This window comes from Aspergillus luchuensis, chromosome 6 (assembly GCF_016861625.1).
Source record: "Aspergillus luchuensis IFO 4308 DNA, chromosome 6, nearly complete sequence".
In the NCBI taxonomy this organism is placed as follows: Eukaryota; Fungi; Ascomycota; class Eurotiomycetes; order Eurotiales; family Aspergillaceae; genus Aspergillus; species Aspergillus luchuensis.
The window spans coordinates 1,393,121-1,420,534 of NC_054854.1; the positions used below are offsets into that span (position 1 = coordinate 1,393,121).

The 27,414-nt window shown below is 53.8% G+C and overlaps 11 protein-coding genes across 11 annotated transcripts; 7 read left to right on the plus strand and 4 right to left on the minus strand.

The window, feature by feature from the left end:
* Positions 1-901: 901 nt before the first annotated feature.
* Positions 902-4,405, plus strand: AKAW2_60504S (putative mRNA-nucleus export ATPase (Elf1); the record flags this gene model as incomplete). The annotated part of the gene is made up of 4 exons (XM_041692637.1): positions 902-2,958; positions 3,007-3,573; positions 3,624-4,298; positions 4,351-4,405. 4 exons carry the CDS (start codon positions 902-904, stop codon positions 4,403-4,405), a joined length of 3,354 nt encoding a protein of 1,117 aa, XP_041546002.1.
* Positions 4,406-4,989: 584 nt separating this feature from the next.
* AKAW2_60505S (uncharacterized protein) lies at positions 4,990-6,664 on the plus strand (the record flags this gene model as incomplete). Its single annotated transcript, XM_041692638.1, has 3 exons — positions 4,990-5,471; positions 5,517-6,454; positions 6,528-6,664. The coding sequence occupies 3 exons, from the start codon at positions 4,990-4,992 to the stop codon at positions 6,662-6,664; spliced, it is 1,557 nt and encodes a 518-aa protein (XP_041546003.1).
* Positions 6,665-7,045: 381 nt separating this feature from the next.
* On the plus strand, positions 7,046-10,276 carry AKAW2_60506S (beta-glucosidase; the record flags this gene model as incomplete). Its single annotated transcript, XM_041692639.1, has 3 exons — positions 7,046-7,576; positions 7,625-7,796; positions 7,842-10,276. The coding sequence occupies 3 exons, from the start codon at positions 7,046-7,048 to the stop codon at positions 10,274-10,276; spliced, it is 3,138 nt and encodes a 1,045-aa protein (XP_041546004.1).
* An 841-nt stretch (positions 10,277-11,117) lies between these two features.
* AKAW2_60507S (uncharacterized protein) lies at positions 11,118-11,582 on the plus strand (the record flags this gene model as incomplete). The annotated part of the gene is made up of 1 exon (XM_041692640.1): positions 11,118-11,582. One exon carries the CDS (start codon positions 11,118-11,120, stop codon positions 11,580-11,582), a length of 465 nt encoding a protein of 154 aa, XP_041546005.1.
* A 693-nt stretch (positions 11,583-12,275) lies between these two features.
* On the plus strand, positions 12,276-13,277 carry AKAW2_60508S (putative IgE-binding protein; the record flags this gene model as incomplete). Its single annotated transcript, XM_041692641.1, has 2 exons — positions 12,276-12,713; positions 12,804-13,277. The coding sequence occupies 2 exons, from the start codon at positions 12,276-12,278 to the stop codon at positions 13,275-13,277; spliced, it is 912 nt and encodes a 303-aa protein (XP_041546006.1).
* A 294-nt stretch (positions 13,278-13,571) lies between these two features.
* Positions 13,572-14,695, minus strand: AKAW2_60509A (uncharacterized protein; the record flags this gene model as incomplete). The annotated part of the gene is made up of 2 exons (XM_041692642.1): positions 13,572-14,594; positions 14,657-14,695. 2 exons carry the CDS (start codon positions 14,693-14,695, stop codon positions 13,572-13,574), a joined length of 1,062 nt encoding a protein of 353 aa, XP_041546007.1.
* Positions 14,696-15,386: 691 nt separating this feature from the next.
* Positions 15,387-16,499, plus strand: AKAW2_60510S (uncharacterized protein; the record flags this gene model as incomplete). Its single annotated transcript, XM_041692643.1, has 4 exons — positions 15,387-15,585; positions 15,641-15,882; positions 15,949-16,116; positions 16,191-16,499. 4 exons carry the CDS (start codon positions 15,387-15,389, stop codon positions 16,497-16,499), a joined length of 918 nt encoding a protein of 305 aa, XP_041546008.1.
* Positions 16,500-17,174: 675 nt separating this feature from the next.
* On the minus strand, positions 17,175-18,984 carry AKAW2_60511A (malate synthase; the record flags this gene model as incomplete). The annotated part of the gene is made up of 4 exons (XM_041692644.1): positions 17,175-17,462; positions 17,527-17,880; positions 17,941-18,566; positions 18,624-18,984. The coding sequence occupies 4 exons, from the start codon at positions 18,982-18,984 to the stop codon at positions 17,175-17,177; spliced, it is 1,629 nt and encodes a 542-aa protein (XP_041546009.1).
* A 1,171-nt stretch (positions 18,985-20,155) lies between these two features.
* AKAW2_60512A (glutamine synthetase family protein) lies at positions 20,156-21,809 on the minus strand (the record flags this gene model as incomplete). The annotated part of the gene is made up of 5 exons (XM_041692646.1): positions 20,156-20,186; positions 20,237-20,926; positions 20,970-21,022; positions 21,068-21,324; positions 21,374-21,809. The coding sequence occupies 5 exons, from the start codon at positions 21,807-21,809 to the stop codon at positions 20,156-20,158; spliced, it is 1,467 nt and encodes a 488-aa protein (XP_041546010.1).
* A 631-nt stretch (positions 21,810-22,440) lies between these two features.
* AKAW2_60513S (putative short-chain dehydrogenase/reductase family protein) lies at positions 22,441-23,453 on the plus strand (the record flags this gene model as incomplete). The annotated part of the gene is made up of 4 exons (XM_041692647.1): positions 22,441-22,502; positions 22,563-23,102; positions 23,160-23,343; positions 23,397-23,453. The coding sequence occupies 4 exons, from the start codon at positions 22,441-22,443 to the stop codon at positions 23,451-23,453; spliced, it is 843 nt and encodes a 280-aa protein (XP_041546011.1).
* A 176-nt stretch (positions 23,454-23,629) lies between these two features.
* Positions 23,630-27,075, minus strand: AKAW2_60514A (uncharacterized protein; the record flags this gene model as incomplete). The annotated part of the gene is made up of 4 exons (XM_041692648.1): positions 23,630-24,319; positions 24,394-26,440; positions 26,508-26,773; positions 26,833-27,075. 4 exons carry the CDS (start codon positions 27,073-27,075, stop codon positions 23,630-23,632), a joined length of 3,246 nt encoding a protein of 1,081 aa, XP_041546012.1.
* Positions 27,076-27,414: the final 339 nt, after the last annotated feature.

A 27,414-nucleotide genomic window follows, 5' to 3' on the forward strand; every position in this document is an offset into this window, starting at 1 on the left:
TAGTGTGCAGTAGAGCGCGCGCTGCCTCTTTAGTTATCATCATGGTGTAATTAGACCCATTTGGCTGCAGATCCCGTGTCGCCGTGCCTCGGGGGATCTCTGTGAGGGGTCGATCGTAGACTGCGATGAGGCGACATCGGGGCAGAGGGAGATCCAACCGAGAGAGCAGGAAAGTGAGTTTGTCCCATGCATTCCCTTGACAGGGCCATGGGAATGGGACGATGAATGTTCGGCACAGCAAAGGGAAGAAGGGGAAGCTGATCCTCCCAATTGCCAGTTGCAACTCTGGAGTGGATGCCGAGACTCCATTTTTGGTCCGCCGAGTGGAGCCCCCGTGCGGGGTAAGCCCAATCGGGCAACGGCGGCGTTATGGCAGCCTGAGGCATTAGTAACAAGAATTCAGGCAGAAACTGACTTTGAGCGACACCTGAGGTTTCAGGCAATACTGATAGCCGAATGACACCTGATACATCAGGCTAGCAAGGATCAACACCGCCACACCTCAGCCACGCGTGCCTGGATGATAGGCTGTCAGCCCCTCGCCTCAGGCAGAGATTTCATCGCCGCCCGATCCAATGGGCCGCCGCCTAAAAATCCTCAGGCTCGTTATCGGCCCCGCCTCCATCTTGTTTTTCCTCTTTGCGCTCGCCTTTCAACTTCCCTCGCCTCTCCTCTCCTCTCTCCCCCAAATCTCCCCTCTTTGTTTCTTCTTCTCCTTGTTGTATACCCCGTTCTGTTTCTCTGTTTATACGCATCCTCGCCGAGGATTGCCCGCTAAAAGTTTTGGTCTCTTTTCTTTTTCTTGTCATTTTCTTTTTCGCTTTTTTTTTTCTCAGCCTGCCCGCCGCCCCGGCCGGTGTGAGAGGCCCAGAACCCCAAACCCACAGATCCTACGATTATCATGCCTCATCCTGAAGATCCCACTCCAGCCATGACTACCGTCGTTTCCAAGACCCCCTCCGGCGTCCCTCCCAGTGCGGATGAGGTCAACTCCATCCTGAACACCATCTTCCAGGCCGAGACCTCTCAGCAGGCGCTCGATGCCTCCTACGCCCTCACCAACCTGTTGATCCAGAGTGTCGGCTGCTCCGGTTTCCGTACATACAACCTCCTGCCCCCGATCAAGAAGGCTGCTACCGACAAGAAGAATGGCGCCCTCCGCGAAAGTTCCATGCTCATTTTGGGCGCCCTCTTCGAGCGATTCCCCCGCGAACACCCTCTGAGCGAAGTCGTCTTCCTTCTGCAGGACGGCGGTGTCCTGAACCTGGCCCTCGATCTGCTGGCCGACAAGGGTGCTGTCGTGCGCGATGCTGCTCAGTACGCTATCGATGCGCTGTTTGCCTGCCTCAAGCCCGAGGCTTTGGTTAACGCCCTTCTTCCCGCCCTCTCCGCTTATCTCAACCAGAACACAGCCAAGTGGCAGGGTTTCGTCGGTGCCTACAGCCTCATTGAGAAGATGGCTACCAAGTCGCAAATGGGCACTGGATCCCTGGATGAGGAGCGCGAGAAGGACCTGTTGCGCGAGGCCATGGGCAAGACCCTGAAGGATTTGATCCCGTTGGTCGAGTCCGGCATGCACGACCTGAAGAACGAGGTCGCTAAGAAGGCCATCAAGGCTATGAATGCTCTCACTACTCTTCTGTCGAACGACGACGTGGCTCCCCGCATTCCCCTTTTGATCAAGACCATGGAGCAGCCCTCCGAGCAGACCTTGCAGAAGGCCATCCACGCCCTGTCCCAGACTACCTTCGTCGCCATCGTCACCTCCCCCGTCCTCGCTCTGCTCACGCCTCTGCTCGAGCGTTCTCTTAACGCCCCCACGACTCCCCAGGAGACCCTACGTCAGACTGTCGTCGTTGTGGAGAACCTCACCAAGCTTGTCCACGACCCCGCTGAGGCTCGTACTTTCCTGCCCAAGCTGAAGCCTGGTGTTCAGCGCGTCAAGGACCGTGCCTCCCTGCCCGAAGTTCGTGAGCTCGCCACCCGTGCTTTGGATGTCATCGAGAAGGCTATGGCCGATAAGGATGTGGCTGCTGGTGTGGTTGTGAAGATCACCCCAGAGGAAGTCCTGGCCGTGCTGGAGGCCAAGATCCAGGAGCACGGCGGCCTGGCCCGCCCTGAGGACGCCACCTTGTTTGCTCTGGGTAAGAACTACGTCGCCGAGATGGTTCGCGAGGATGTCAACTGCCGCATGCACGACCGTATTCCCGCCTGCATTGCCCCGTACCTGCGCGGTCTGCTGCACGAGGACAAGCACGACGCTGTCGCCGCCGCCGTCCAGGAACACTTCGTCGAGGAGGACCACCGCAAGTTCGGCAAGCCCATCCCCGACGACCCCAACGAGGTCGAGATCGTCAACGCCAATTTCTCTCTGGCCTACGGTGGTATGCTTCTGCTGTCCCACACCAACCTTCGTCTGCTGAAGGGTCACCGCTACGGCCTGTGCGGTCGCAATGGTGCTGGTAAATCGACGCTCATGCGCAGTATCGCCAACGAGAAGCTGGAGGGATTCCCCCCGCAGAGCGAGGTTCGTACCTGCTTCGTCGAGCACAACCAGGGCGAGGATGCCGATCTCAGCATCTTCGAGTACGTCTCCAAGGATCCCATGATTGCTGCCGAAGGCGAAGAGCATATCCGTAGCGTGTTGCTCGAGTTCGGCTTCACGGACGGTCCCGAGGGCCGTCAGAACCAGCGTGTGGGCTCCCTGTCTGGAGGTTGGAAGATGAAGCTCGCTCTGGCGCGTGCCATGCTGCGCAAGGCGGACGTCCTCCTGCTGGACGAACCTACTAACCACTTGGATGTGGCCAACGTCAAGTGGCTCCAGGAGTACCTGAAGAAGCACACCGATATCACCAGTTTGATCGTCTCTCACGACTCCGGCTTCCTCGACGAAGTCTGCACGGATATCTACCACTACGAACAGAAGAAGCTGGTCTGCTACAAGGGTAACTTGGCTGAGTAAGTACTCCGTGTCGTGGATTTATGTATCACACTAACAATGAACAGTTTCGTCAAGGTCAAGCCCGAGGCCAAGAGTTACTACACCCTCTCGGCGAGCGTCGTTCAATTCAAGTTCCCTCCACCCGGTATCCTGGCTGGTATCAAGTCCAATACTCGTGCCATCCTCCGCATGACCAACTGCACCTACACCTACCCCGGCGCCAGCAAGCCTTCTCTGAGTGATGCGTCCCTGTCTCTGACTCTGTCATCCCGTGTTGCTATCATTGGTGGTAACGGTGCCGGTAAATCGACCTTCATCAAGATGCTTACGGGTGAAACCATCCCTCAGACCGGTAAGGTCGAGAAGCACCCCAACTTGCGTATCGGTTACATCAAGCAGCACGCCTTGGAGCACGTCGAGATGCACCTGGAAAAGACCCCCAGCCAGTACCTTCAGTGGCGTTACGCCAACGGTGACGATCGCGAGGTGTACCTCAAGCAGACCCGTATCCTCACCGAGGAAGACAAGGCTCAGCTGGCGAAGCCGGTCGACCTGGGCGATGGCCGTGGACCTCGCCGTATTGAGGCGCTCATGGGTCGCCAGAAGTGGAAGAAGTCCTTCCAGTATGAAGTGTAAGTATTCATTGGATCTTTTAACACTGTTGAATCGCTAATTTATGTAGTAAATGGGTTGGCCTTCTTCCCAAGCACAACACCATGATCTCCCGTGAGACTCTGCTCAACCTCGGCTTCTTCAAGCTCGTCCAAGAGTTCGACGACCACGAGGCGTCGCGCGAGGGTCTTGGTTTCCGTGTGCTCGACCCCAAGGTCATCTCGAAGCACTTCGAGGACATTGGTCTGGATCCCGAGATTGCCAACCACAACGAAATCTCCGGTCTGTCCGGTGGTCAGAAGGTTAAGGTCGTGTTGGCGGGTGCTATGTGGAACAACCCTCACTTGCTCGTCCTGGACGAGCCGACTAACTTCCTGGACCGTGACTCCCTGGGTGGATTGGCTGTGGCCATCCGTGACTTCAAGGGTGGTGTCGTCATGATCTCTCACAACGAAGAGTTCGTGGGCGCTCTCTGCCCCGAGCAGCTGCACGTCGCCGACGGTCGCATCGTCTCTCGCACCAACACCGCCATCTCGCTCGACCGGTTCGAGGACAGCGCTGCCAGCTCTCCTCAGCCTGGCAGCACGGCCGTCAACTCTACCGCCACGAGTGCGGCTGCCTCGGCCGTCAACTCGGGAGCGGAGGAGCAGGGCGAGCTGAAGTTTAAGGCTAAGAAGAAGAAGAAGCTCACCCGTGCTCAGCTGAAGGAGCGTGAGGCCCGCCGCCGTCTCCGTCATCTTGAATGGTATGTCTCACTCTCTTGTCTCAAAGTACATCTCCCTTACTGACACTCGCAGGCTCCAATCTCCCAAGGGCACACCCAAGCCCCCGGATACTGATGACGAGGAGTAAATGCATTGTTAAGTTATGATTTTGTTTGCATCGGCAGCGGTGTGATTAGACATGTTCTGGCTTTGGTTCCTTATAGACGGCTGGTTTATTACTTGATTAATGAGGCTTGACGAGTATATAGATGTAGACTTGCTCTGAATGAACTTTTTGCACATGACTTTCGTCTCCAATCGATAGTAAACAAATAGTTCGATGTTGTGTTACCACGTGTGTCCACGTGCCTGTGCGTCCCCGCTGCTACTTGCTGTTCCTGTGTGCAACTCTTTGTTTCTGCACAGGCTGGTGATCTCATCGTGAAGTCGGGGCACAACCTTGCCAATTAAAGCGGGGATGCTCAGTAGGGCCTCTCTCACGTCCTTGGCAAACGTCGGGGTCTCCGGAGCTGACCGACAGATTGTTATCCCCCTCATGCAACTGGCTGTGTTTCTCGATCATCCGACGAGATCGGCGGGTGGCCAATGCAGGCGCAACACCTGCATACTACGCTGCTATTGTTCCCCTCGCAGCCCACGCGACTATTTCCATCCCCTTCCCCGCACATGAAATGACTTTTTACCCCGGAACCAAAACACTCTCACGAAAATATGGAGCGACCCAAGACCAACGTGTCCGCAGTCAGTCCGGCCAGCGACAATTCTGCGCACCTCGACGATGACGCGAGAAGGCTGGCGGAGATGGGCTATACCCAGGATATGCAGCGGAACTTCTCCGTGCTGTCTCTCCTCGGGGTCGCCTTCTCCCTGGCAAACTCGTGGTTTGGTATCTCCGCATCCTTAATCACAGGCATCAACTCTGGGGGCACCGTATTGACTATCTATGGCATCCCGTGGATCGCTTTCGTTTCGACCTGCGTAGGAGTCAGCCTATCCGAATTAGCATCAGCCATGCCCAACGCAGGTGGCCAATACTTTTGGGCCAGTGAGCTGGCACCGAGGAAGTATGCGTCTTTCGCATCCTATCTGACCGGCTGGTTGGCTTGGGCGGGCGCCATCTTTACTTGCGCCAGTGTCGCTTTAAGCTTGGCCTCTGCTGGTGTTGGCATGTGGCAGCTAACACATCCAGACTTGTATGTTTCTATTCAAGATTGGACCGCAACTTGCTGACGGTGTAGTACTCCTCAACCATGGCATTCCGTGGTAGCCTACCAGCTAGTCAACTTCTTCTCTTATCTGTTCAATTGCGTCGGCAAAGTGCTTCCCACGGTGGCCACCACAACCCTATACATCTCCCTCATCTCGTTCGTTGTCATCCTGGTTACCGTTCCTGCGGCAGCTCCTACACACGGGTCGGCTGAATTCGTCTTCGCCCACTTTGTCAACTCGACGGGCTGGCCCTCTGACGGTATTGCGTTCCTTGTGGGTTTGATCAATCCCAACTGGATATTCGCTTGTCTTGACTCGGCCACCCATTTGGCCGAGGAAGTCGGGCAACCTGAACGTAGCATACCCATTGCGATCCTCTGTACCGTATTGATTGGCTTTCTCACGTCGTGGACCTACTGCATCTCCATGTTTTTCAGCCTGAACAACCTCGATGAGATCCTCAATACTCCGACCGGCGTGCCCATCCTCGCTCTGTATTACCAAGCCTTGCAGAACAAAGCCGGCGCTATTGTGCTCGAGACGTTGCTTTTTGTCACTGGTATCGGATGCCAGATTGCCTGTCATACCTGGCAATCCCGCCTATGCTGGTCCTTTGCACGAGACCGGGGCCTACCCATGTCATCGTTTCTCTCCCAGGTTCATCCCACACTGGATGTGCCACTAAACGCGCACAGCGTGAGCTGCTTCATAGTGGGTCTTCTGGGGCTGCTGTACCTTGGTTCGTCGACTGCTTTCAACAGCATGGTCACTGCGTGCATTGTGTTACTCTATGCCTCGTACGTGGTGCCGATTGTCTGCTTGCTGTGGCGTGGTCGGAATAATCTCAAACACGGTCCCTTCTGGCTGGGGAGACTCGGCTTGGTGTGTAATATTGTGGTTCTAGCATGGACCTTGTTCTGCCTGGTTATATATTCCTTCCCCTCGGTATATCCGGTTACCACGGGCAGTAAGCCGCCCCCAAGCAACACTCCCTTATTCATTTGCTTTGAAATAACTACTAACTCGGCGACTACTACTAGATATGAACTATGTCTCTGCAGTATATGGGGTAGTTGCAGTGCTGATTGCCCTGGATTGGGTGTTGCGGGGACGCCGGTCTTTCCGGGGACAGACGGCGCGACACATGGAGGCGGCGGAGGCGACTCTCACCCAATAAGCAAACTATAACCACTACTAGCTATAAGTTCACTTCGATGTACCTATTGGCGTCAACATTCTGCTCAGTATAGATAGTTCCAAGTCAGGGTCCTAGCGAAAGTACGGTCCAGATCATGATCGGCCCGCAACGTCGTAAGCCATCAGATGGACGCCATCGTGATTGGCCAACCGCGGGGCGGGTGCCTTGAAATGATGGCTCGTATCATTACTCTTTGCGCCCAGCTTTCTCCACGTCTGGCCATCCCCATCCACTCTCTCGCCATCCTAATCTCCCCTTTCTCCCTCCTGGCCTGGTCCCTTCTTTTTTTTTCTCTCTTCCTCCCCTTGCTTCCTCTCGAATCTGGAATCTATTCCAATGCTCCTATCCCCGTAAGGCACCATGCCGCTCCCCTTTCGGGACAACTCTTCCTCCGGCAGGAAATCCTCCCAGCAACAACGCTACACCCCCCTACATGAATCTATCCCCGAAGAGGTCCAAGATGACCGCCGCTACTCCGAAACCTTTACCCTCTCCGACCTCTCCGATCCAGACCTCGATGAGGACTCCCGCATAAAGCTCCGCCGCGTTGACAACGCCAAGAGGTCCAATGAGGCCTCCGCCTACGCTAACCGCCGCTCCACCGATGTCGAAGCATACCTGGATAGCATTACCGAGGCGGAACAAGAGCTACTGGCAGCGGCGAGACAGTACGAGCTCACTGATGACAGCGACGATGGAGATTACACCGTGAAGAAGAAGGGACATCACCGGAGAACTTCCTCTTTCCGGAGACATACTCCCCGCACCGGATGGCGGGCATACTATTATTCTCGATGGTTGTGGCGGACGCTGGTCGTTATTTTCGTCGCACTGGGTATGATGGTCTGGGCATTCTTGAATTTGGCTTGGTCGGAAGATGAGTTTGAACGGGTTCGTTTGGCATACCTGAGTTAGTGGGTGTGATGCTGATGTCTGTAGGATATGACGCCGGCGGAGTCTTGGTTTCCTACCCCCAAGGGAGGCGCGCTCGAAGAATGGGCGGAGGATTATAGGAAGGCGGAGGCACTAGTCAGCCAGATGACCCTCATCGAGAAGATCAACATCACTACTGGTATTGGATGGCAAATGGGGCTTTGCGTCGGGAATACAGGTATGTGTGGTTGAAGGCTATGGATGATGGTTACTAACTGCTCAGGCTCCGCCGATTTGGTCAAGTTCCCCTCGCTGTGTCTACAGGACGGCCCCCTCGGATTGCGTTACGCCGACCTCATCTCTGCCTTCCCCGCCGGTATTACAACAGGAGCGACCTGGAACCGAGATCTTATCAGACAGCGTGGTGCGGCTCTGGGAGAGGAGGCTCGCATTAAGGGCGTCAACGTGTTGCTGGGCCCGTCGATGGGCTCCCTCGGTATGATGCCAGCGGGCGGTCGCAATTGGGAGTCGTTTGGCTCAGACCCTGTGCTGCAGGGTGTCGCCGCGGCGGAGACCATTCGCGGCATCCAGAGCAACGGCGTCATGGCCACGGCCAAACATTACATTTTGAACGAGCAAGAACATTTCCGACAGGCGAATGAGTGGGGCATCCCCACAGCTATGTCGTCCAACGTCGGCGACCGTGCTTTGCACGAGGTGTTTGCCTGGCCGTTTGCCGAGAGTATCCGGGCTGATGTGGCCAGCGTCATGTGTGCGTACCAGATGGTGAACAACAGCCATGCTTGTGAGAACAGCAAGCTGCTGAACGGTATTCTGAAGGACGAGATGGGCTTCCAGGGATTCGTGCAGTCGGACTGGTTGGCCCAGCGGTCAGGTATCAACAGCGCCCTAGGGGGTCTGGACATGAGTATGCCAGGTGATGGTCTCCACTGGGCGGACGGAAGGTCCTTGTGGGGACCAGAGTTGACCTGCGCCGTGTTGAACACCTCTGTCCCGATGGACCGGTTGAACGACATGGTGACCCGCATTGTGGCCTCCTGGTACCATCTTGGCCAGGACTTATGGCCTCGGCCTGCTCCGGACGGTGATGGCGGGCCTACCTTTTCCTCGTGGACCAACGATGAGGTCGGATGGCTGCACCAAGGGTCTCCGGATGACGAGGCCTACGGTGTCGTGAACCGGTTCATTAATGCTCAGGGCGAAGGCGAGAATGCACACTCCATCATTGCTCGCAAGGTGGCGGCCGAAGGCATCGTGATGGTGAAGAATGACCAGAATACACTGCCCTTGTCCCGCCGGCCAGTGAGCCCATCCGGTGGTCCCTATCGGGTGGGCGTGTATGGCGACGACGCCGGACCGGCTGGAGGACCCAACGCCTGCCCAGACCGGGGCTGCAACCAGGGTACTCTGGCCATGGGCTGGGGTAGTGGAACGGTAGAGTTCCCCTACCTGATCAGTCCTATCGACGCTCTGAATACCGCCTGGGCCACCGAGATCGACATGCACTCGTACATGCGGAATGCCGTGATGCCCGCCGATGCTGCCGACCGAGATCTATGTCTGGTGTTTGCGAACGCCGACTCCGGCGAGGGATACATCTCTTCGGGCGGCATTAACGGCGACCGCAGCAACCTTTTCCTACAGAAGGGCGGCGATTCGCTGATCAAGACGGTAGCCAACAACTGTGGCGGGCCGACCGTGGTGGTGGTGCACGCCGTGGGCCCGGTAGTCGTCGAGTCGTGGATTGACCTTCCAGGGGTCGCCGCAGTTCTGTTCGCGCATCTGCCCGGACAGGAAAGTGGCAACGCTCTGGTGGACGTGCTGTTCGGAGAGGTCGATGCCAGCGGCCGGCTGCCATACACAGTGGGTAAGAGGCTTGCCGACTACGGGCCGGGAGCGCAAGTGCTGTACGAGCCTAATGCACCGGTCCCCCAGGTCGACTTTACAGATGGACTGTACATTGACCACCGTTATTTCGACCGCCACAATATTACTCCACGGTTCGAGTTTGGTTTTGGCCTGTCTTACGCTACGTTCGAGTTGGCCGAACTGCAGGTGAACGCCTTGCAGTCGAAGTCGCGGCTGCCTGCGTCGAGGCCTCCAGCCATGATTTCTCCCCCAGAGTACGATCTTGAGCCGCCACGCAACGAATCATTCTTCTTCCCACCAGGATTCAACGTCGTTAGCAAATTTATCTATCCCTACCTGCCATCTCTAGATGGTACTGATCCCGCAAACTACACACACTACCCGATTGGCTACGACAAGCCGCGGACACCGTCACAAGCCGGCGGTGGCTTGGGCGGCAACCCGTCTCTGTTCGAGGAGATGGCGAATGTGGAAGTGCAGGTCCGCAACACGGGACCCCGGTCTGGTCAGACCGTAGTGCAGATGTATGTCTCCTTCCCAGAGGAGGTGACCGAGGAGGGCGACTGGGTGGAGGTGCACGATCGGAGCTCTAGCAAGACAAAGATCGAGCGGGTGCCGGAGAAGATCGACTTTCCGGTGCGCGTGCTGCGGAACTTTACCAAGGTGGCCCTGGAGCCAGGTGAAGCGCAGACGGTGTCGATGAGTCTCAGCCGAAAGGATCTGAGCTATTGGAGTGTGCGGCAGCAGAATTGGGTGATGCCGGATGGAGATTTTGAGATTTGGGTAGGGCAGAGTTCGAGAGATCTCCCGTTGCGAGGATACTATTAGATTTGAGTATTATTAGATTTTCATGTACATATAGATTTGCTATCAATGATTTTGAAGAAACCTGCAGATTCCAGATGCGCTTATAGTTGTATTCCAGGCTTTGGCCTACTGCTACTTCGTTTCTCTCCATGCTGAACCATCGTCAGTAAGCGGGGCACTTAGAAGACTGAACACACCTGAGCGAGCAACGCCCCATCCACGACGATACCACTTTCCTTATCACAACTAACATCTAATACTCTAAAATCGATGCAATAAAAAGGCCCTCACACAAGGCCACCGACGGATATCCCACCGTCCTACGACACAAACACAGCGAAACTGCCATGACAAGCGCGAGAAAGCACAACTACCTTACTCTCCCCAAGCCTCACCGTGGGCTGCGGGGGAGGGGCAGTGCAACGCGCACCGTCATCAAGAAACAGCCCGTTACACGGCTCTCGCCCCTAACCCTTTTCGGTTTAGGACGTGAAGTTGTGTGTCCTGGTATGATTTGTTCAATCTCTTTCCCCCTGTTATAACTACATGAACTGATTGGTTTTCCCACGGGGTTTCCTGCACCCGCGCTCACACGCTTCGCACAGTCCCAAGTCGCGTCTAACGGACGGGAGTGCAAAGTGACCCCGCCAGAGTGCGTCGGCGTAAGAAAACGGGAGATCAGGACGCGTCGAGGGTGATGCTCTGGAGTATATAGATGCCCTCAAAATAAGTCGTTGTAGTTGTAGTTTCTTTAGGTCTTTATCACTCTATTCGATTTATTCTGGTCTCGGTACCCTTGCTTTTCTCACTGCTCTTTGGCTCTTGTTCTTTTCCTTTTCTTTGCATACCTACCATATCAGCAATGGACTACGCCACCTTTTCTCTAACCCTTTTACAGCTCCTCGTTATGATCGGGGTCTTCAAGCCATTCAAGACAGGATATGATAATTTTTTCATGGTCAAGAATCTTGTTGAGGGTAAGGACACGACGGAGGATTTGGTCAGTGATACTCTGGATGAGTTGGAGAGGGACGGGGGTGTTCGTGGCCTCGCAACGGCGGAAAAGTTGAAGGAGTGTGCTCAGAAGTTGGTTCGTAAGATGCAAGAGATCAGGGAAAGATATGGGAAATGTCGGGGCAGTGGTTGGTTGGTTGTTGCATTGAAGCCACGGGTGTATTCGGATGGTAGCGAGTTGAAAGAGTTGGAGAGGAGGTTTGAGGTTCTTGTGGATAAGTACAATGAGGTGTTTTATTGGGATTGTTGTAGTGGGTTATGGCCTTGGTTTTTAGTTGTCTTGGTCGTGGTGGTGGTGGTGGTGGTGTGGTAATTCGGTGAGAAGGATATGCTGAGATGGGATAGGATGGGATAGGATGGGATAGGATGGGATAGGATGGGATAGGATGGGATAGGATGGGATAGGCTGGGATAGGATGGGATAGGCTGGGATAGGCTGGGTTAGGTGGATGATGGATGTGGAATACGTGAGGTGGACGGCGTGAGTGTGGATGGGAGGAACTATTACTCACTGCTGATATTTCGGGAATGCGAAGCCATAGATAGCCGTTCAAACCCTTTTACTTGGTATTTCTTGGTGACTTGACGGGAGGAAAGAATTGGGTCAGATATCTTATTGTTCTTAATGTGCTTGGTGTGATCTTCCATTTAAACCAGACTGCCAGTAATGAGAATGGATTTAGCATGCTATTAAGTGGATCGAGGAGTGATACATAAGGTAAAAGCCGGTTTCGACCCTTTATGATGATGTAGTTAGGGTTTCTTCAAGATACTATTCCACCATATCAACAAGTATCACATGGAAGATAAATCAGCCATGCTAATTAGCTTTGATCCCACTGTCCCAACAGCACCTACACAAAGCTATTGAGTTTTCTAACGCTCAACATAACCATGAGCTCATATCCATCTCCGCAGCACCAAGTACACCCCCCGCTGCGGGAATACCTTCCGACCCAACCCTACCCGTCCAACTGCCCACCAACTCAGTGGAATACTTCTCCGGATGACCTCAGAGAGATCGAATTATCACTACTACCATAGATATACGTATAAGAAAGCCCTATCCCAGCTCATACTACATGCTGTTCATCTACTACACATCACACCACATCCATCCCATCCCCAAGACACCGAACGAAGAAAACGAACAATGAACCTCCTAACCCTCCTCCTAACCACCCTCTCCCTCCTCCCCACCCCATCCTACACCCAAGAATCCTCCACCTCATCCTCCGATGAAGACACCTTCTCCTCCTCCACCTCCTCCTTCACCGTAACCGCCTACCGCTCCAACTCCCCAATCAACAACCTCGCCCTAACCATCTTCTCAGGCCGCTTCTACCTCGGCGGCCGCACCTCCTCCTACTGTCCACCGGGCGTCGCCTCCGAAGGCGAATGTCCCCCAGGAAACGAGACCATAATCGTCGGTGATAATGGCCTGGTACGTACCCCATCCCCACCCTATACCCATCCCCATCCCCCAATCCAACCACCAACTAACACCACCCCCTCCGGGGACCTCAACCACCAGTCCGTCTCCGTCCCCGGCGGCCAACAAATCTACATCCTCTCGACCGGCGCCCTCTCCTTCACAGCCCCACACTCCTCCTACATGCCCCCGGGCTCCTCAACCGGCCCATTCAGCTACACGCCCGGAACACCCTACGGCAGCTGGAATTACACGGGCTCTCCGGGTGGGTTCATTGCCTGTCCTGTGAAAGGCGGAGGAGGTAGTAGTAGTAGTAGTGTGCCTGGTGGGTCGTCGAGCACGCCGAAGCCGAGTTCGACGCCTACTCCGAGCAAGCATTCTGGGACGCCTTCTTCGTCGTATGTGAGTCCGTCGGTGAGTCCGTCTGCGACTCCAGGGGCGGGAGGGGGTAGGTGGATTGTGTACGTCAATTGGAAGAATGCGACTGTGCCGGGGGGGAATGTTAATGAGTGTTTGGGGTTTGGGGCGAGGGCGTGGGGGAGGAATGCGAGTGTGGGGGCTTGGGAGTATATTTGATCTTTGTTCTTAATCTAAGGGGTTATGGGGTGGGATGGGGGGAGAGTTTAGGGTTTGGGGCAGATTAGTCTGTATAAGAGTGAGAAGGGGCGTGTGGTGTGAGGTTGGTGATAATGCATGCATTTATTTGTTAATTCGATTATAGGATGATTTATTGATACGTATGATTTTCATTAGTCTGGGGTATAATGTATCACGCATTTAACATGGCAAGAGGGTTCGTGTGAAACCAATGTATTCATTCCATATCCCTCTGTCGTAATGCTCTCAACTGCTCTTGACAGACCATCCTGTCTAATTCTTACAGCCATCAGACCCTGCTGATCCGAATGTTAGACTCCTTCCCAAAAGTGAGTGCAGTCTGATTTGGAGAGCATGTGTCAGTCGACGATGGGGGCTAATAGGATCACTTGGGTTGATTAGCCGAGTGTGTAGAATCCCCACCAGCTGGGAACATTGGCTGATCTGTTCCCGCAGATCGTCTGCCAGCTTGTTGGTTTCTTCTTGCAACCTATACTTCAACGCTGGCATGTCACCGGTCGGGGCACTTGTCGCTTCGAAGGCTGGTAGAGGCATCTGGGATAAAACGCTCTCGAAAATGGTCACAGTGTGGGCAAGGGTCGTATAGGTCAGCATCAGAAGGGTTAGGCTGCGATTTTCCTCCTCCGCTTCCAGAAGTCTACCTACTACGTTAATGGAATGTTCCGTCGTTCTTAGTATTATGTCCACTTCTGGCCTGTACTTGGTGTAATGCTCAAGCATGTAAGCAAACCCTGCGCAGCTCAAGATGTCATTGGCTCCAGCAGGGTCCGCCGCGTTTTGAGGGTCCGGATTTGTAGGCTCTACTGTTTTCTCGCGTGACTCATAGATGCATTCGGCATATCCTGAAAAGGGTCCACTATGATAGCCGTGCAGGTATTTGGAGTCTGGGCCGGCAGCTGGTCCGCTGGAATGGAGATACTCCGTTGGGTACTCGCTGTATGCATTTGACTGAATTAAAGTGCGAGCCTGGACTGGAGACTTCGTAGCACTTTCTGGATCCCACGAGGAATATAGTAGAGGTTCAGGCTGTTCTTCCGGCTCGTACTCGGAGGGTGTTTGGGCGAGTATTGATCTTTGGATTATTGGAGAAGAGAGATGAGAAGCAGGATGGTGGTTGATGGAATCAGCCGGGGCTGGAGTCGACGAAATATTGCTGCTGCTCTGCTCAGCGCAATGCTTCTCTCGTCTGCCTGGCTTACATTCACCTGGAGGGTTCACGCAGTCGATGCTCCGCTTGATACAATGGGTGCAGTCACTTTCCTCCGTGTTAAATTTCTGTCATTGTGGTTAGTTCACGAATTGAACGAGAATATACAGGTGAAGTGATCGGACCATACCTTGAAACAACCGCAGTTGGGGCAGTGAGGTGGTGTCATGTCTGTAGTACTGGGGTTTAAACTAAATTCTGTTGAAATTAATCAGGCAGGAGAATGTGATTCTGATCACTGTAGCAAGAGTTCGTCTCGCGGTCTTCTGTATCTTGACCAGTATATACGGTTGGTGTATAAGTGGAGAGAGAAGCATTTATACCACTTTTCAGCAGAGGTCACAAGTGACTCTTCATGATCACTTACTTCTCGGTGTTTGCCGAGAAATCCAAGCTGCTGGTGAGCTGCTTGCATTCGCCAACTCCAAGCTCCTGAGAGAAACATAGATTGTTCTGGATATCTGCATCTTGATCGTTGAATATGAGAATTGCGGAACTGTGAATCAGATCAGCTTGCAAACAATAGAATATCTCCGTAGCATCGATGAACGAGCATCTTGACTACAATCAACATCCATACAGAAGATTACTCTGTGATGAGAAGGTTGTGGGAATACAGGCAAGACAAAGCCATCTTCCTTCCTTGTCTAAGGTAGAGTGTGGTTAACTCCGCGGCTGCCTAATTGGGCTCGCATCATACTTACGTGTTACACAAAGTCAACTCGAACATCAACACAATCGACCACCATGGCACTTTCCAAGGAAATAATTGTCACCTTCTCCCATTCGAACGCTCCAAGCCCTTCCAACCTTTCAATCCACCGCTTGCATTTCCTCTGCGCAGCAGCAAGATCTCCGGAATGTCCCCCGACATCGAAAAAGCCAGAGAGCGCATCTCCCGCTACTCCAACCAGACCAAGCTGAAAGCAACACTAGAAGCATCTCTCCAATGGCTACCGGACGGCGGGAAAGAAGCCCTCGCTAGTGACATCTTGAACGCAACGACTGCTAAGCTTCATGAGATCTTCTTCAATATTCTCACCATCCTAGCCTGGCCAGGTAAATGATCACCCGAGAGGATACCAGAACCAGTACCACTGACAGACAAGACAAGCCATACTCCAGTCAGAAGCAAGCGAAGTCAAAACACCCCAAGAGCAGCTTAGTCCCTTGGGAAATTACCAGCAAGGCACAGAGGAAGATTGTCTGAAGCGTGATGGCTCCTGCTGCGTCGTTACAGGGGCCATGGATGTAACAACGTATTCCGAGAAAGGCAGACCAGAGGGCTTGCTTAGTACCTATGTGCAGATAGCGCACATCATGCCGTATTTTATTTCCTACTGGAACAAATCTGCAGTGAGTTCTTCCTATATCTATTGGTTGTCTGCCAATAATACCAATAATAACATCACTGAAATACAGATGACCACCGTCTGGGAAACCCTATGCCGCTACTTCCCTGCCATTCACCAAGCCCGAATGGGGGCCGGTGGCATCAATGCCCTGGTAAACAGCCTATCAAACAGCTTCTTGATAGATCTACCAACAAATCTAGTATTCAGTCGTTTCGCTCTCGCTTTCAAAGCAACAGTAAGTCTCAAATCTTACATCATTATCATTATTATTACTGCTACTTCATTATATTGATACCCCCGATCCAATAGGACCGCCCAAACATCTACAAAACCGTACGATTCCGCGCGTGTCCAACTAGCCTACTGATACCAGATGAGATCGAGTTCAAGTCAGTAGCGGCGCCTGGTCCAGAACATCTGGAACTACCGAGCAAGAATCTCCTCGACTGCCACTACCGTCTAGCCCAGATCATCAACGCCTGTGGTCATTATATGGCTTTCTTACCTGGTAAATACCGGGATCATTGGAAGTACCACATCAGATGGAATGTTGAGGCAATGCTCGATGGGGATGCTGATCTTAGTGGATATTTGGAGACTGCGCTGTGGTGGGCGTAGAGGTAGAGGGTGATACTATTTGATGCGATATGTAATTCTCAATTTAATCTGTAGGGATTCACCTATGTTTTGGTCAGAAATTGCACCTAGTATCAGTATCTTGCTCTCAGTTGTTGTCACACGATTGGATCCAGCTAAAGTCGCCTCCTTTTCCTCCTCTTCCTCTCATTAAATATCAATAATCATGAATCATATGGTTTTACATATCTTGCTACTCAGGAATGCAATGACTCTTGCTTGATAACTGAGATATTAGAAAGACAGGACATGTAACATGGTAATTTTAAAGTAGCAGTAACTTATGTTAATCGATACCGATGAAGTCTGTATATATCCTCTTCAAGTATATTGGTCTAGAGACCGTACTAACATGTCAACAGCTGAACCGAATAGGACTCAACGCTACATTATTCATAGTTGTATCTCGGTCCCAAGGTATGTGAAGTAATTCAATGTAAGCGTTGATGATAATCTGATAATCCTAGAGGACATGCATTCATCCATTCAATATGTGTAATGTCATAGTAACAATCGCAAGAGCAATGATAATAAGTCCAGCCTATCAAACCCATCCATCCTAATAATATGAACAATTAAAACCCATGCCATAAACATATCGTAACACCATTACGTCCGAAGTCAACTGCAAGCAAGCAAGCTAGCTAGCTACTCAGCTCACAGCTTAGCAGCCGGCTCGGCCTTGCCCGCCGACGAAATCTCATTGTACAACAAACTCGTGAGGAAATCGGCATAGTCCTCGCCCGTCACCTGGCCGGCAAAGTACCGCGCCGCGAGCTGGAACTTGTTGCCCTGGGGACCCTTGGCGGCCAGACTATCAGCCTGCTCCTGCAGGAGACGCAGAGCGTATGCCTTGTCGACCTTCTTGCCGTCGGAGGTGGTGATGCCGTGGTGTGTCCATTGCCAGAGCTGACTGCGGGAGACTTCGGCGGTGGCGGCGTCCTCCTGTTCCTTTGTTAGTATACAACCCATAATGTGCGTGAGAAATAGGGAAGAGATTGAGGCGTACCATCAGGAAGTTGATGGGAATGCAGCCCACACCGCGGAGCCATCCCTCCATGTAGGACAGACCGATGTTCAGGTTCTTGCGGATGCCGTCCTCGGTGATCTTGCCGGGGACGTTGGTGTTCAGGAGATCGTTGGCGGTGATGTGGACGTCCTCACGACGGACGAACAGCTGGTTGGGGGTGGGCATGTAGGTGTTGAAGATCTCCGAGGCGATGGAGGCCAGAGCAGGGTGGGCAACCCAGGTGCCGTCGTGGCCGGCGCGCACTTCACGCAGCTTGTCGGCGCGCACGCTCTCCATGGCCTTGTCGTTGGCGGCGGGGTCGTTCTTGATGGGGATTTGAGCGGCCATGCCTCCCTGCAGTATTATTAGTATCATCTTTATATAAAATCTTGAGATTAATGGGGGTGGATGTACCATAGCATGAACTCCTCTGCGGTGGCAAGTCTTAATCAACAACTTCACATACGCATCCATAAATGGCACGGTCATAGTAACATCCGAGCGGTCCGGAAGCACAAAGTTGGGGTGCTTGCGGAACTTCTTGATGAAGGAGAAGATGTAATCCCAGCGACCACAGTTCAATCCAGAGCTGTGTTCACGCAACTCGTAGATGATCTCATCCATCTCAAATGCCGCCGAGATGGTCTCGATCAGCACGGTACCACGGATCGTTCCGCGCGGCATGCCAATGTAGTCCTGAGCCAGGTTGAAGACGTCGTTCCACAGACGTGCCTCGAGGTGCGACTCCATCTTGGGGAGGTAGAAGTACGGGCCGAACCCGCGGGCAACGAGCTCCTTGGCATTGTGGTAGAAGTACAGACCAAAGTCGAACAGACTGCCGGAGATGGGGGTGCCGTCGACAGTGAAGTGCTTCTCGTCGAGGTGCCAGCCACGAGCGCGAGCAATCAGAGTGGGGAGCACGCGGTCTGTCCGCAGCTTGTATTCCTTACCACCCTGTGTGAAGTCGACTTGGCGACGGATGGCGTCGTAGAGGTTGACTTGGCCGTTGATCATGTTTTCCCAGGTGGGAGCGCTGGAATCTGTTTGTTTTTAGATGCTATTCTCTCTCGTATACTTCGGGGAAAGGAAGGGCATACCCTCAAAATCAGCCATGTAAGTCCAGACATCCGAGTTCAACGCGTTGACAACCATCTTGCGATCTGTGGGACCGGTGATTTCCACACGGCGGTCGACGAGACCCGGAGCCGGGGGAGCACCCTTCCAGGCATCGTTCTCACGAATGTGCTTTGTCTCGGGCAGGAAGTCGGGGAGGTGGCCCTTGTCAATCTCGGCCTGGCGGTCGATACGGCGCTGGAGGAGGGCCTTGCGAGTAGGGTTGAAGGTGCGGTGGAGGATGGCGAGGAAGGCACAGGCGTCCTTGGTGAGGATCTTGCGAGCTTCCGAGCTCACATTGCCGAGGATGACGACGTCCTTGAGTTGGGTGTCGACTTGCACCATGGTGGAGGATGGGATTGAGAGTCTTTATCTTATCGGGAAGTATATGAGGGGGGAGGGTATACTAGATACTATCCGGACCGGCAGGATAGAAATACTGGAGATGAAATGATATGATATGAAGAAGGAAGTAGCGAAGAAGACTTTCAAGAACAACCAGCACTATTATAAGCTACCAGAGGTGGAGGGAGAGCAAGAGAATATATGTTCTACACAGCGACTACGTCAGTCCCACCATTCACTTCACTAACCGCGGTCCATTGGGGAGTCCCGATAAGCTGGATTGAACCCAAAATGAGGGCTTGCTCCAGAGCTTCCATTCCACGTGACTTTCCCGCGGAAAACCCAGCTGCGATTCGGCCGATAACGGGCGGGGCACGCCGGCTACCGATTCCGACTTGCGGCTTATCGTTCAGGCCGATTACTTCTTACTCGATACATTCGAGTACGATACTCTCTGTAGTGACCACTATATTAACGATACTATCCTGGAAGGTCTCGAGATGATTCCCGACGTGGGTCGGTACTTGCTGGCTCTGTTGCAGCTGCCCAGATACACCAACACTGCATTGTCCACTCCAGTAGCCACTCACGCAGTCAACCGAGGATGTTGATAAGCTCCTAAGCTCCTAAACTCCCCGCAGGCCCGAGAGCCTTCCTCCCAACCGCGGTTCGCCGCCATCCTGCTGCCCTGTACTGCTCCTCTCCTCCGTCCGTCCTGGAGCAAGCTTCCTGCGGTCCGGCCATCGCCTACACTCGACCGACTTGTCCCGATTGTGATACGGTGCTTTTCTGATGCGGTGGAGCTGTATCATTGCTTCAGTGACTCACTCATGGCTGCAAAAAATTCGAACATGATGAGAATGCCACAGCTACTCTATGTATGCTCATTCCATTCGCTACGCACATGCCATACGCCTACTATGAAACAAGGATCAAAAAGTACATCCAGTCATCTCTTCCACATGTGAACGCATGTGATCGCTGTCAACTCTAACTCCCGCTGCTCTCCCGACCCCAGCTCCAGCTCGGGTTGTCACGGATTCCTCTGCAGCCAATCTGTACCGTCCGATCTGGGCCAGTCTGGGCAAAACAGGGAAGCAAAAAATAACAAGGTAACACGGGCTTCTAATCTGCCAGCTGCTGGCCTGTACACGCAGCTCCGTCTATCCGGTTACACCGTCTCAATATACCGTCGGACCTCCCTATCAATAGTCAGTATCATCATCTTACTGCAGCCAGCTCCGCCACTCACCAATCCGTGACGGCCTCCTCCCACAAGCGCACTTCGTGCTCCCGCGTGCCCCCAAAATGCTCCACAAACGCATCGCCAAAGACCTCCCGTGCGACACTGTCTTTGCGCATGAACGCCGTCGTGGCTTCCCGCAGCGATTTGGCTAATCGGACCCCCTTGTCGCTTGCCCCGCCCATATCCTCGCCCTTGGACAGCGGCGGAACCGGAAACTCCAGCTTCTTCTCCACACCCCGCCACCCCAACGCGACAACTGCTGCTAGAACAAAATGCGGGTTTGCGTCAGCCCCAGGTACACGCACCTCCAGCCGGGTTGCTTTTGCGCTCGCCGTAGGTGGGGTGATAAGCCGAATCGAGGCCGCCCGATGCTCCAGTCCCCAGGAGACCGTAACCGGCGCCCAGAAGTTCTCCACCAGCCGCTTGTAAGAGTTCACCGTGGGTGCAAACATTGGCATGATGTCAGGAAGACCAGTGAGAACCCCGGCTAGGAAATGTCGCCCTAGATCGGAGAGATAAGCCACATCGGGATATGGCGGATTTGGGTCGGGCGTGTCGCGGATGAACGCATTCTTCCCATCGCTCGAGACCAGTGAGATGTGCATGTGTCCGCTATTCCCGGGTAAACCCTCGCGTGGCTTGGCCATAAAGGTGGGTGTGATGCCGTGCTTGGTGCCGATCGACTTGACGACGTATCTGGCACAGTCAGTTTGATCTTTTGTAGCTCGAAGTCACTCACTTGAATAGACCAGCTTTGTCCGCCATCTCTTTGGCCTCTCCGAACTGTAGTGCCTGCTACCATCAGCAGGGACCATAACGTCACCCAATGCAACCTACCGCCTCATAAACACCGGGACCGCTCTCTGTATGCCAACCCTCGATTTCACAATTGAACTGCTCGCACGCGTCGAACACTCCATAATAGTAGTCTTGGTTGTGGATGGGACGGGTCAGACTGTACCCGAACATGCCCTCCGTCAGCGGAGGAAGTGACTCGACGGGGTTCTCCTTAAGAAAGGTTGCCGTAGCCGATGCATTGCGCTCGGGGTTCGAGTGTGCTCCTGGCGCGCGGAACTGATAGAACTCATACTCCGCTGGGAAACCGTCAGCGAGTCTCAAGAAGAAGATGACGAAAGCGCTTACCCCCCGCCATGGCACGATACCCCGCAGCCTCCGCCTTCCCCAGAGCGGACTTTAATAGCCCCCGCGGACAAGCACAGACCGGCTCATTCGTATCGGGATCCAAAAAGCTGACCAGGAAAAATGGTACATTGTTCTCCCATGGAATGCGACGGAAACTGCTTAGATCCGGAACTGCCACGAGATCGCGGTACCCGTTCTCTTTGTTGCTGATGGTCAATTCCTTGAAGTATGTGCGGTCATGCATATCCCAGCCAAAGATGACGGAGCAGAAGCCGAAGCCATCAGCTACGATGGAGAGGAACTTCTTCTTGGAGACGAGCTTGCCGCGGAGCATGCCATCGACGTCAACACCGGCCAGCTTGACCCGGGTGTCATTCTGGAGGACATGGGCGACGTTCTCGAGGGTGACTTCGTAGGGTGGGGTGGTAGAGGACATGATGGTGATCGGGTTATGACACGAGCAGATTGAGGATATACTGCTCGTGGAGAGAACTGACCAGCAGTGAAATTGGGGGGGGATGAGGGGAATGACGGTGAGGAGGCGAGCGGGACGCAAGGACGTCAGCCACCGCTGCTTATCAGTCGGAGGACCGTCACGGGGCCCGCCATGCCGATACTTGAAGCCAAAGTGATTGGGATGTTTGCAGCCCTTATCATCTGTCTTATCCAATGGTGACAGATACAGAGGTTGATTTACAATGAATGATGAATAGTTCAACCAATATCAAACCGGCACACGAGCAGATGCAGTGTGCATGGTGGCCTGCGTGCCTGACAGCTGCCTGCCTTATCGGGATCGCCATTAGATAAGCGGGCTCCACTGTCCCGCATTCCTGCTTCATCATCCCTGCTTCTCTTGCATATCTCCCTCTACTCACTTCTTCAGCGTTATTCTCCTTGTCCGAGCTGGTACTTCCTCAATCGTCTCTATCCTTAATTGAGTCTACTCCATATATCTTAGGGATATTTCAAGGTATGCCAATCCCATATAGTCACCCACACTGCCATCCACTCTACCCCGCACCATCCCCACTATCCACCATCACAACTAACATAACCCCAGAATCATGGCATCCGCTCCAAGAGGTCGTCTCCAAGGCAAGAATGCCATCATTACCGGTGCAGCTGGGTAAGCTACATGCTTCTGAACCCTCAATATCTCTATCGACCATCTTACTGACCAACCCAGCGGCATCGGCCTCGAAACCAGCATCCTCTTCGCCCGCGAAGGCGCCAACATCCTAATGGCCGACATCTCGGCCCCCGCCCTCGAGAAAGCCCTCGCCAAGATCAAAGAAGTCGTTCCTACCGCTCCCCGCGTTGAGACCATCAAATGCGACGTCTCCAAGGAATCCGACGTACAAGCCATGGTCGAGTCCCAGGACAGCTGGGGCGGCACCGACGTCATCTTCAACAACGCGGGCATCATGCACGCCGACGATGCCGACGCCATCGACACCCCCGAGAAGATCTGGGATCTGACGCATAACATCAACGTCAAGGGTGTGTGGTTCGGATGTAAGCATGCTGTGCTGAGTCTGCGTCGTCACAAGAAGACCAAGGGCAGCATCATCAACACGGCGAGTGTGGTCGCCTTGGTGGGAAGTGCTACGCCGCAGTTGGCATACACGGCTAGTAAGGGTGCTGTGTTGGCGTTGACGCGCGAATTGGCTATTGTGCATGCGAGGGAGGGATTCCGGTTCAATGCGCTGTGTCCGGCGCCGTTGAAGTTAGTCTTCCTTATTCTTTGTTCTTGATGCTGGTGTGGTTACTGACATGTTCGTAGCACTCCCCTCTTGCAAGATTGGCTGGGTGACGACAAGCCCAAGCGCTTCCGGCGGGAGGTGCACTTCCCTACTGGTCGGTTCGGAGAGGCTATTGAGCAGGCTCATGCCGTGGTGTTTTTGGCTAGTGACGAGAGCAGTTTCGTCAATGGTAGTGACTTTGTTGTGGATGGTGGAATGTCCAAGGTATGTTTCCCGTTAGTTATCCTTGATCGGTCATTACTAACTAGATGTAATAGGCGTATGTTACTCCAGAGGGACCGGCCACTGCTGCTCCTCAGAATCTGGGGCATTAGTATAGCCATCCTACGATATATGAATTGAATGATCTTGAAATCCGTCTTTAAAAAAACCAGTACTACACTCTCAATCACAACAATCAACCTATGTAAATCAATTCATCTCTAATAATCAATCAAATAAAATAAGTCTATAACCATCATCCCCAACACAAGCAAACATAATCTATCAATTAAATCTTCTTCAATCCCAACACCCCCTCCTCCCGACTCAACGTCGTAAACCGACTAAACCCCCCAGCCCCCTTCTCCTCATCCACCCCATTCCTCCCACTCCCACCAACCCCCTGAATAGTATTCCTCTCATCCCCCCTCTTCGCCGCCCACCTCCTCACAAAAACTCTCTTAACCCACTTCCACCCCTCGACACCGCCCAAGAACAGCCCCGCCTCGACAAACACAACCCCCCACTCCCACCCAATCCCAATATGCTTAAACACCACATCATTAATGACAGGGATATACAGGACGGGAAACGTAAGCACGAATCCGATCACAATGCCCCAGAAGAGGTACTTGTTGCGGTAGATGTCGGAGAGCCAGCCTGTGTATTTAGTTCTAGGCTTGGAGTTTGAGGTAGAGGTAGGGGTAGAAGAATCATGCATATTGAACAGACTGCGTCGCAAATGCATCATCTCCCAGGCCAGAAGCAGCGCGAACCAGGTCATGCAGACGAAGGTGGTGGCGCGGGCACGGAAGACCGTGTCACAGGATGTCGAGTAGCTGCTGTTGCATTCTGTTGCGAGGTTGCCGTCGCCCCAGGCGAAGAGGACGAGGGTGAAGGCGCTGAGGCAGAGGGCGGCCATCCAGATGCCGTAGACGAGGGTGTCGATGATGATTTCCGGAGTGAAGATGCCGTTTTTCTATTACCATCATTCATTTGTTAGTTATTGTATGGTATGATAGGATAGGAGATCAAAAGAAGGGGACGGCATACACTCTGCGGCGGTCTATCCATCACGTCACTCGCCGCCATCTCCATTCCCAGTCCGATATCAGGCAGACCAGATGTAATCATGATAATCCAGAGGATTTCCACCGGGGCGATAGGGAACACACTCTGGCCGTTCTCGTCTTTGAAGACCAGTCCGATCAGTAGGGTTAGCGCTAACCCTACGTTCTCGGCGAGTAGATGCAGTACGAATTTCTGGATATTGTCGAAGATGCGACGGCCCTCTTCGATACCGTTGATGATGCTTGCAAAGTTGTCGTCTGTTAGGACCAGCTCCGATGCATCTTTCGCCACGTCGCTGCCTGCTTGGCCCATTGCGATTCCAACGTCTGCCCGCTTCAGCGACGGCGAGTCGTTCACTCCGTCGCCTGTCATCGCGGCGTACCGGCCGCGGCGGTGCAATGCCTCGATCATCCGCACTTTGGTGTGTGGGGCACAGCGCGCGATCACGGCGGGGAGGGTTGGTAGAGCGTCAATTTCGGACTCGCTGAGGGAGTCGAATTGACTGGCTGTCATGACGAGGTTGTCGGCCACGTCGCGCGAAAGGAGCTGTGCGTTGGCCGGGATGATGCCGACTTGGGCGGCGATGGCTCGGGCGGTGCCTGGGTGGTCGCCGGTTACCATGTGCACGGAGATGCCGGCACGGTGGCATTCTTCGATGGCTCCGGCGGTCTCCGGGCGAGGGGGGTCGTAGAGTCCGATCAGCCCGGCGAAGGTGAGGTCTTGTTCGACGGTGTCCCGGGGTGGGACGTCGGTGAAGGTGGAGGAGCTGGTGCGGTGGGCGAGTGCGAGTACACGCAGGCCTTCGCGTGCCAGTGCTTCCATGTTTTGGAGGATGGTGTTGCGGATGTCGTCGGTTAGGGGCACGGGTTCAGAGGTGTCTGTGGTCCAGACGATGGATGTGCAGGCTTCGAGGACGCGTTCCACAGCACCCTTGGTGAAGATCACGTCGGTGTCGTCGCGGCGGAAGATAACAGACATCTTTTTGATGGTCGAGTCGAAGGGGTACTCGGCCTGCTGTGTCCAGACGGGCTTGTCACCAGCGGTCCATCTTTCACGGCCCCAGTCGAAGCGCGCGGCGAAGACCTGGATGGCGATGTCGGTGGGCTCGCCACGGGCCTGCCATTGTCCGTTTTCTTCAGAGCGGTGCACATGGGCCAGGTTCGCCATGGCTGCGACGTCCAGATAGCGCTGCAGCAGGGCACTGTTTGTCACTATATCTTGCGGCGTCTTGGTGTCGCCTTCGCTTTCCCCTTCTCCCGGCATGGCGTCGATGACCTTGAGCTCGCCGTCATACGGGTCCAATGGGTCACGGGAGACTCCGACTGAGACTGTGCCCAGCCCCGGAACCCAGGCCTTCTTAGCCACCATGCGTCCTTGGGTGAGGGTGCCCGTCTTGTCGGAGCAGATGTTCGACACGGCGCCCAATGCCTCGAGTGAATCCATCTTCCGCACAATCACGTTCCTCTCGACCATCTGCTTCGTGCCCATGGCCATGGTGACCGTCAACACGACTACGAGACAAGCAGGGATCATGGCCAATCCGGTAGCAACTGCGTAGATGATCACTTCCTTGTCATCGCGCATGTCATTGGCGCCCATCACAATGATTGCGAATACTACTGCAATTCCAAACAACAGTAGCGCCAATTTACTCAATTTCCGCTGAAGTGGTGTCCCCACGTTGATTCCCAGGAACCGACCCACTGCATCTGTGCATGTCAATGTCCAAGCCACCACGTACCACCGCTTCTTGGTCTCGCCTTGAGGACCGCGACGGACAGGCCGGCGCCGCTGGTTGCCATTCTCCCGGAGTGCCGCGGCAATCGCACCGATCTCGGTTTTCATGCCAGTGCTGATCACCACGCCGCGCGCGCGGCCCCGGGTGACGGTGGAGGAGCTGTAGGCGATGTTGAGACGGTCGCCGGGTCCAGTGTCAGCGGGGAAGGTAGTAGTAGATGATTTGGTAACGGGGAGGGATTCGCCAGTAAGAAGGGCTTCGTCTGTTTCAAAGTTCATCGTCTCCACTAGTCTATTTGGTGTTAGATCATTATCTCATTATGAATGTATCAATGGAGTGGCAAATGTATGACGCATACCGTAAATCAGCCGGAACTGTATCTCCCACTTTCAAATCGACCATATCACCCACAACGATCTCCATGGCGGGGATGGTGCCCGTCTTGCCGTCACGAGTGACGACTCCTGTGGGTGAACTGAGGCCGCGTAGCGAGTCCATGGTCTTCTCGGCCGCGTAGTCCTGGTAGACGCCTACGATGATGTTCAGGGCGATAACGGCCCCGATGACTCCGCCTTCGATCCAAGATTCAATGCCGAAACTGACGGCCATGGCGATGATGAGGACCTGAATAGTAGATCATGTTAGCGAGATGGAGGCATGATGGTAAAGGTTGGGCAACTTACCAGCATCATTGCGTTTGCTACCTGGCGGATGATAATCTTCGCGAGGGAGATGCCCTCATCCCCTTCGAGTTCGTTGGGTCCCCATTTCTGAAGGCGGGACTTTGCTTCCTGGGTGCTGAGACCTTCTTCTGAGTTGACAGACAGCTCTTGCAAGACGGAAGCATAGGGAAGGGTGTGGGCGGGTGCGGAGAGGGGAGAGTAGGAGGGGGTGGAGGCAGTCTGAGACTGTTTCTCAGTGCCCATATTGGGGTATCTGTGTGTGTTGTTTCTGTGTCTGTGTGTAATGCTTGGGGTTTCTCTACTAAAGGTAGGAAATCACGGAGGTGTCATGTAGAATGTATCCTCTATGGAATGAGAGTCCATACACGTGAGGCGAAGCAGTGAATTGATCTGATCTGATCTCTTCTAGATCCTGATTCTTGCTTATTTCCAATTCTAAACTTTCTCTTTGACATGATCCCGGGGGATTCATCCTTCTTATAAGTGTTTCTGTATCGCCGGACCTGGAAGTAGTCTTGGCATAGAGTATAGACACCCAAGGCCGAGCAGAACTGCCCAGCCCGCCAAGCGCCAATCACAGAA